We start from the raw sequence: 8522 nt of genomic DNA on the forward strand, positions 1-8522 counted from the left end.
GTGTGCTCTGATCCCGCCGCTGACAGCGCCCTGTTGCCGCCAGCGCAGCTTCTCGCAGGGCTGCGGCTCAGCTGCCTGCTGCTCGGCTCCGTCTGGCTTTACGCCTGTGCACATACACGTGTGTCCGTCCAGGCACAGGAGGCACCCGGGTCCCAGCCCGAAGCCCGTTGGTGGTGGCTTTGGCAGCTCTCTCTGTTCATCCGTCACTCAGGCTGCAGGGAAGCAGCGGGAGCTTTGGAGGGTGTTGAGGCTTGAATTGCTCGTGTCTGTGTGTGTTCATGCACAGTTGAGCTGTCAGTAAGCAGAACGAGCATGGATGTAAACTCAAATAAGAGAGGCTGTGCTGCACACGGGTATTGTGCTAGAGGGGCTGAGAGATGGGGACACTTGCTGCGGTGCGGGGAGGGGACAGTTCCTGGTCCTGCTCTGACCTCTGTCCTGTGCGTTCATTGAACAGCACATCCCAGCATGTTTGATCTGTGATGGTTTATATATAGTTTTGTAATGCGCCTCTGATGCTGTGCGGTCAGTCACTGTGTGCTCCATTGGTCTGTGTTTGGGGATGCACAGACTGAGCTAGCTAGGTGGGACCCTGTGGGCTCCTTCAGGGCAGCAACAGCCGTATTCAGGTGGGATTTTGCAGGGTGAGGGGCAGGCCTGACCCCTGCTGGGTGCCGAGCAGCAGGGACCTCTTGTGGGGCTGGGCAGGGAGGTCTCTGTGGGGTGGTGGAGACCTCAGGTCTGTGGGAATTGAGTGTCTCTAGCATCATGCATTGGAGAAGGGCTTCCCAAGGTTCCAAACCTGAGGGATCAGTGGGTCTCAGCACTTTTTGTTCAGCCAAACCCTGTCTGCTCTGTGTTCTCACCTGGCCAGGGCTGTTGTGAAGGAAACAGAGAGTTTTCAGCTTCTGAAGAACCTCTTTGTTTCTCTTCCAGCCATGATCTGAGACCTGGCTTGCATGAGACAAAGTCTCTCCAAGCCATTTCAGATTCCCAGTGTAAAACTCTCATTTAATCGCAGATAAAGCCCAAGAAGCCTCATTCATCAAAAGAGAAACTTAATTCTGGCTGCAGAATACATTGACGCTCCAACAGGCTGAAGCAACTTAAAAAGCCCTTTGCAGTTGGGACAGTTGGGTAATGATCCACCACTGGGGAAAATCTAGAGATGACATGAACTGTTAAAAAATTGAGGTTGTAATTATAATGTTGTCTAATGAATGTATGAAAGAAACACTGGAATATCTATAGAGACTGACTGTGCTGACTGTATGAGCTTTGGAGACCTCCCAGTCCTTATCAAACATTATGAACCGAGTGCAGATGCTATCTGTCTGCTTTGAGTCCCACAAAATGCATCATTTTAATTTAAGATGTCTTTCTGCTGGTCAAATGCTCAGTGTCTCTGCAACAGCATCTCCAGACTGACAGCTGCTGACATCATGCTCGAGGCTGCAGCCGCTGCAGCAGCTACTCTCTGGCCACGTCTCTTATCTTTAAATGCTGAGTGAAGGTCTATATTTGATGTTACAAATAAGGACAAAGATTTTCAGTAAAACTTAGTCATAATTACATATCTTTTCATGACTATATCCATTATTGCTTCCCTGGAACATGATTTATTCCTTTGTGCACTGTTTTTTTCTGAAAGCCAAGAAAGAGCAGGGACTTGCGTAGGACTAAGATGTGAGGCCAGAGTCTTAGAGTGATTTCAGCCTTCACACGAAACATTGCTGCTGTCAGACAGACAGTGGCATTTCCATAAAAATCCAAACATAAATATTTGTTCTAAATCAGGCTCTTCCCTCTTGCCTTGACTGGAGTATAACCAAGGGAACTTATGAAATGCTGTACCATTTCAAGATTAACTGTCACTGAAAGCTGGGGGATTTGTTGTCTGCCCTGTACATTTTCCACCCACCCTCACCAGGATAATCTCCTCTTGATTTAGTTTCTTTCCTCAAATTCTTTCTCCCCAGACACTGAGTTTTGCAAAGGCCAAGCTGTTTTCCTCCCCTAAAAGCCTCATTTGCTAGCCTCCTCACAGACGAACTGGGGAGTGTGGATGAAGGGAGATGAATATTTGCCTCTACTCCCAGTTGGATTATTCCCACTTTTCAGTTGCCATCTGTGTGACAGGGTTTGGTTTGCACTAAATACAGCCTGCAGACTCAGCTGAGAAAACAGATTGCTGCACCAGTACCTTAAATAATCATCATTAAAGTTTGGTTCATTGGTGAACTTTAGGCTGCCATGGTGGGTTTTCTGGGGCAGAGATGCAGCTCGCAGGATGCTGAAATAAGATTCTAATGTAAATATTATGATGCTTTTCACTGGCCATGCTGTCACCTGGGATCTGTACGACTTCTCACCTGAGGTTTGCAGGCAGAGCTGGGAACCACCAGTTCCTGCTCTGTTCCTGCTGCTCCGGCTGGGTTAGTGCAGAAAAAGGGCTCTTACTGCTTGTCCTTTTGTCCTTTCTGTTTCTACCCAAGCCCTCAGTGCTATGAGCGGTATTGAACCCACCCCAAACAAGTACTCCAAGTTCAGGAACATTTTACATGTAAATCCCAGGCACAGACAGTTACAGCTCTGAAGCATCAGCACGCACACAGGAAGGTCCTTTGCTCTTGCAGAGGAATGGCAGAGCTCGCGTGAACACATGGATATCCCTGCCCTGTGTCTGTGTTCCACATAAAGCACACACAAGTATTTTACCACTGCGGTAGCCCCTTACGTTTGTGGTCAGTACAGTAAGCATAGTGTGTGGCTTCTAGCTGATTTATTTTTGTATCCAATGAGGAAAATAACCTGAAGATTTCGTTTGCCTTCTTACCCAAAATATTTGAACTTGAACAAAATGTTTAGGTTTTTTCCAGTAAATATTGCACTTTGCTGTGAGTATATCTGCACTAGTCTTCTACAAGGTCTATTGGCATCCATGTATTTCCATGCCGCATGAGTGGACTTGGCATGCTCATGAGCTTGAGCGACGGCTCTTTCTCGGTCTCCTCTTCCTTGAAAACTGTGATTTCAGCCAGTTTAATAAGCCACCTTTTGGTTTTAACTCAAACTCCACTGGGAAGTGGTCGCTCACCCCCAGCGCCTGCAAGAGAAGGGCACAGAGGGTTTGGGGCACAGAGGGGTTGGGACCCAGCCCCCTAAGCTCTTTCCAAACCCAGCCTCAGGGAGCTTCACTGGTGCAGCAGTGGATGTGGGAAGGTGCAATGTGAGCGTTGCATCACTTTAGGAGAATGCAACAGTTTTATGGCTGACACCGTTGGCTTTGCGCTCCTGTGTTAGCTCTTACCCCACTGCTACAGAGGCTGTGCTGTGCCTACCTGCTCCTCGGTCATCTGAAAGTCCTTCTGGAAATCAAAGATATTAACAGAGTGTGGCGTGATGGCTTGGATGAGCTTCTGTCCGCTGACCACAATCCTGCAAGGGGCAAGGGAGGGAACAGGATGCTGCTATGGGGTGCCCGACCAAGCAGCAGTCATGATGCACCAGTTGGGTGCCCAGAGAGGTGGCCTTGATGGAGTCACAGCTACATATGGTTTGTCCTTACCCATGGGCTGCCTACTCAGAGAGGCCAGCATCTTCTTTCTGCTGAGTTTGGCTGATTACTCTCTTTGGCAGTGAGATACTTAAGTATCTCAGCATATGTTGGCCTTGGAAGCCAAGGTTAAATGACTTGTATCTAAACTCACCCCAAAAGTGCTGCAAAGTTCAAAGCCATACCTTGAATACAAAAATCACAGGACGCCAATGACTGGAGTCTCAGCAAAGTCCTGCTTTGATCCAGAAGCTTGTTCTGCAAGAGGTTTATGTCTTGACTTTGGGCCCTGATAAGCTGATGTATTTATTGTCCCCACTGAGGGAGCTGCATGTAGCAGCAGGACTCTCCACATGCCTGGGGCGGGCAAGGTGTCCCACCTCCTAAGAAGAACTGGATTTTGCCTTTGCCAATCCAAATTATGAATGCAAGAGCAAGAATCATGGCACAAAGCCAGCACGGAGGAGGCAGCAGCAGCTTCTGCCTGAGTGTCTGCAGGGGTCCCTGCAGATGAGAAATGCTGCCTAATTGCCTATCGTTAGTCTCCACCTAAACCACAGCAACAGCTGGTTCTCACATGAAATCTGAAAACCTGCTTCCCAACAAGCCTGCAAAGTGCTTTGTGCTCCTGACTAGAAGTATTCAGGTCTCATTTCCTGCTGGACACTGTTTTATCTTTAATGGCCTTATGCACATTTGCTTTATCTGACAGTCACTGACATCCTTCCATGTATTTTTTTTCTCTCATAGAGTTATAAACAGGGCAGGATTTGGCATATGGGCATACCTATCATACGGGCAGCTTGTACTTGTCTTCACCGTCGTGTCATTTTTGTCACCAATCAGCCAGACAAATTCAGAGTAAGTCCTCAGCCGGATGTTCTTCCACTGCTTTTGAGGAACATAGCTACACCCGGCATTAAAGTCTCCCATGAAGATGAAGTTCTAGAAGACAGGATTTTCAAAAGTAATCATGAGGATAAGTATTCAAAAGAAGACCAGCAAGGATCAATGGGTCAATGGGGCAAAGGGTCAATGGGTGCTCCCAGGAGCCCACAGAGCTCAAATAGAGAGTGCTCATTGACTGCAGTGGAGCTTCTCCTTTCTGCTGGGCGCACCACCAAAGCATACTGCTAAAACAACAGTTTTATCAGGATATCAAGTTTACTGATCAAAATGTAGAGAGCTCAATGAAAATGCATGAAAGAGATACTCAAAATCTGGGCCTTCTTATCTACAGTTTTAAGGTTATCAGTGAAGAGTGTGCCAGGTGAATCAGTGCTGTTAGTAACATAGATGTGGCAACTAACCTCAGTTTTCCAGTGCTGTTTTACATCTAAATACACATCATAGAGCTCATCAATCTCCCGTACTGCTGTATCCGGTGTGGTGTGCAGAGGGATTATAGCAAAGTCTTTGACAGCTTAAAAACAAGGCAAAAGAACAAGAAAAAATGTAATGGTTAAACACACACTAAATCACAAAGAAAAAGAGACAGACTTGGAAGTAAGATTTTTCTAAAGAAGAAACAGCTTCTGTTCCAGCTGTGGATCAGAGGCATCTGCCAAAGCACCCCCCACGGTGGTGTCAGGGGCTTCCTGGGGGCTTCTCGGAGACAGCGGCCCCAAGGGTGAGAGGCTGCTCTCGTGGGGAAATGCAGCACGGGCTCAGGGTACAGCCCCTCTCGCCTGCCCCCAGAACACACTGGGGTCCAGCTGGCACCATCTTGCTTTGTGAGGATCACTGGTGGGAGAATGATATGTTTCTGAAACGTCTCACCAGTTTTTGGAGACTGGAACCAGATGGCAAAAGGCTCTCTGGAGAAGGCATCTGCATCCCCGGGCTGGGTGTCGGGGTACTGGTAGGTTTGTTTCACTGATACCAGATGGTGCCTGTAGCAGAACGGACAGGGTAGGGGATGTCACACTCGTGGCTCACCGGGACATGTCTGACACTGACTCTATGCTCTGACCTGGACCCTGGGCCATGGGCTGGGATGGACACTGCCAGGCTGGCGGCTGTCCCTGGAACTATCCCTACACCCAAGCACAGCCCATCGCACCCCCGCGGGCTGCACCTCTCCAGCTCCCTCAGAGTGAAGCCACCACTGTGTCCAGCCCGTCTCTACAAGGCTGCAATGCAGGAGGGCAGAGTGAGGGGCTGGCTCACTGGTGAGGGAGCTCACTCACCTGTAGATGAAGGCGTACTGCTCCTTGTAGCTCTTCCTTCCCAGCCTCTCACTGACCACGCAGGTGTATTCCTCCTTCCGCCCCTTCAGCTGACTGGAAGGAAAGTGATGTTACTGAGTTTATTTCTGCACTCCCATGGGGCGGAGGAGGACACAATTTTGCCCATGCCCAAGGGTAGGGGATATCGTCTGCTTGACCTCAGACGTGGGTGGTAGAGACAAAAAAAAGTCAGGAACTGTGGTCTGGACCTGTGCTCCGTCATGGGTTCTTATGCTCTACCCCCTCCCAGCTTATCCATCTCTCTTTCAGCCACACCCTCATCCTTCCTCCATGGCTGAGACAGGGCCCAAACCCTGAGCTTTCACTCCAGTCAAACGGTGCTGAGCAGGGCACAGGCTTTTGCCAAGCATTTTTCTAAATATTTGCCTACTTGCCCATGGCCACCCTACCTGGTGAGCTTCTCCACCAGGAGAGGACAAACCCGGTTCTTGTTCTCCTTTATTTCCATCAGCAACATGATGTCGCAGCGAGAAATGATCTGCAAGAGGAAGCAGCAGAAGCAAGTTTGGACATGGTAGGTTTGGGAGGATTAGAAAGAGGTTAGAAAGAAGTGGTTACTGGTGCTGGGGAAGTCCTTTGTGGAGGAAGCAATGCTCAGCCTGGGGTCGTGGGAGGGGGGCAGCAGCTGGAGCAAAGCCCTTCTGCTTTCAGAACTGCCTCACATATCCAAGGGAGCTGGGAGAGGGAACTCGGGAGCAGATTGGTTTTGGGTTTATTGAAAAACATCTGCGTCTGCCCCTGAGGAGGAAGCATGGAGGGGAAGGAACAGTGAGAGCTGCTGCTGCAATCCCAGTCTCCCCTGGCCACTGCTGGGGTGCTGCCCCTGCGCCCCCTCCACTGTCAGTCACACTTTTCTCTCCTCCCTGCCCTTGCTGTATAGGTTTTCTTCTCTTTGGAGCGATGCTGCACACAAGAATACCCCCAACTTGCTGGGTGCCTGGGTGGATGTGGCAGGATGTTCTGGGGGGCACTGAGGGGAGCCAGTTAGGGTCTATCATCTCCTCTGCAATGTTCTCCATCTTTTTTCTGGTGCGTGCACCCCTGTGGTCCTATGGCTGTGTCAGCACTTGCCTGTCTCAGTCATCTGTTGCAGACCCCTCTGAAATAGCCCACAGAGCCCAAAGCGACCCCCAGTCTGAAAACAGGGTCCCAGCACCCGTGGGCTGCAGCACCACAGGGGAGCCACAGGGTGCCGGGGGCTTGGCTCAGCTCCCTGCGCCCGGCGATGAGATTCCCTGCGGGAAAGCCCGGCACACCCCGCAGCCTGGCATGCTCACGGGCTTCCATCTGCCACTGGTTTTGTTGCTCTTTGAACTTTGCAGGTGATGTTCATGGGAAAAACAAATGCCTCTTTTTGCCCCCTGAAACTTGGAGAAGTTAATGTGTTGCCCATAATTTAGTATATATTGCCTATAATTTAATATATATTGCCCATAGTGCCGACAGCACAGAAAGAATCATCCAGCAATGCAAACCCCTCTTCTCCAGCTGCTTGCAATGAAAGGATTAGAAGCCCACTAAACCGTGGCACTCCTCACTGTCACACCACAGCTGTCCCACTAACACCAAGCACCGCAGCCTCTGTTACTGTGGCATCTCCGAGGGCACTTGCAAAAGCAACAAGTCCAAACCGTGGTTCTTTCAAAAAGCTGAGCCGTCAGCTGCTGCAGAGGAAGCCTGACAGTGAGAGTTTGTTTACATAAATTAGCAATCAGGCTTTTTAATTTTGTATCACGCTTCAGTGTGATACTCTCTGCTATCCTGAGAATATGTTTAATTACACAAGAATATTTCAGAATGATTAGCACGTAAGCAAGTAAATAATGTATCAGCAAACAAAGCCTTGTAGATTCAAAGTGAAAATGGTTTTACTGTGTACAGAGGTTTTCCTTCCAAAGGAAACAGCAAATGTTGTTTCTCTTATATTCCCATGCAGGCTAAAATGACAGCAAACATCCTACCCAACCACAGACTGATTTTTACTTTAGGAGTATAAAATTTTTCTACTTGAAATTCAGTTGTGAAAAGATAAATAGACTGCAAGATTATGCAGCTAAGAAATCCTTGGAAAGCTCAATGTCTGCCTCACCCAGGCAAATGAACGTACCTTTACCACAGCGTCGACGACTTCAGGTCTGGCTATTTTAGTTTCTCCAAAAGACCTCACATTGAAGGAACAGATTTTTAGACTCAGAGAAGGGTTGAAATTGAAGAACGAAAGCAAGATGAAGAGCAACATCTTCAACGACTTGGAGAAAATGAGTTGCTGCGAGAGTGCCTATAAATATGTATGTGTGTGTGTATGCGTGTTTGTGCATCCGTCGCTCTGCGGCCAGCTGGGAGGTCAAATTGAGCAGTCAGCTGTGTCGATCACGAACACCAACAGGAATCACCGTTTCCTCCTTTCCCTCACTTCTAGCTCCCAGCACAAAGCAGCATGGAGACTTCTGGCTTGGGGGGAAACTGGCTCTTCCAAGCCAAACTCCCCATCCTGAGAGAGCAGCTGCTCCACCAGACCCCAGCATCCCTCGACGCAGGGAGGCACCTGCTGTGGGATGTTTGCCATGCCAGGGCACCAGCCAGGACCACCCAAGGTAATGCCAGGCCAGGATCAGGCTCCCTGGGCCACTCCAGGTGAGACATCAAGACCAGGAGGTGGATGGGATGGGTAGTGGAAGGGTCTGGGAAGCAGCAGTGGTTTTGAGGTACATGATGCC

General features: G+C 49.2%; 1 protein-coding gene across 1 annotated transcript; it reads right to left on the reverse strand.

The window, feature by feature from the left end:
- Positions 1 to 2977: 2977 nt before the first annotated feature.
- DNASE1L3 (deoxyribonuclease I-like 3) lies at positions 2978 to 8065 on the reverse strand. Its single transcript, XM_009872421.1, has 8 exons — positions 7913 to 8065; positions 6195 to 6283; positions 5746 to 5838; positions 5336 to 5448; positions 4867 to 4979; positions 4344 to 4501; positions 3342 to 3438; positions 2978 to 3106 (listed from the first exon to the last, which is right to left on the reverse strand). The coding sequence occupies exons 1-8, from the start codon at positions 8042 to 8044 to the stop codon at positions 2978 to 2980; spliced, it is 924 nt and encodes a 307-aa protein (XP_009870723.1). The 5' UTR covers positions 8045 to 8065.
- Between the last annotated feature and the right edge of the window lie 457 nt (positions 8066 to 8522).

This window comes from Apaloderma vittatum, unplaced genomic scaffold (assembly GCF_000703405.1).
Source record: "Apaloderma vittatum isolate BGI_N311 unplaced genomic scaffold, ASM70340v1 scaffold2727, whole genome shotgun sequence".
Lineage (NCBI taxonomy): Eukaryota > Metazoa > Chordata > Aves > Trogoniformes > Trogonidae > Apaloderma > Apaloderma vittatum.

What these genes read in the sequence shown, in the direction of transcription:
- DNASE1L3 (XM_009872421.1), bottom strand. Translation starts at nt 8,044, where the DNA reads ATGTTGCTCTTCATCTTGCTTTCGTTCTTCAATTTCAACCCTTCTCTG. An exon ending in GTTCCAGTCTCCAAAAACTG is followed by an intron (nt 4,980 to 5,335) that starts GTGAGACGTTTC and finishes CTTGTTTTTAAG; the next exon opens with CTGTCAAAGACTTTGCTATA. An exon ending in TTCAGATGACCGAGGAGCAG is followed by an intron (nt 3,107 to 3,341) that starts GTAGGCACAGCA and finishes CTTCTCTTGCAG; the next exon opens with GCGCTGGGGGTGAGCGACCA.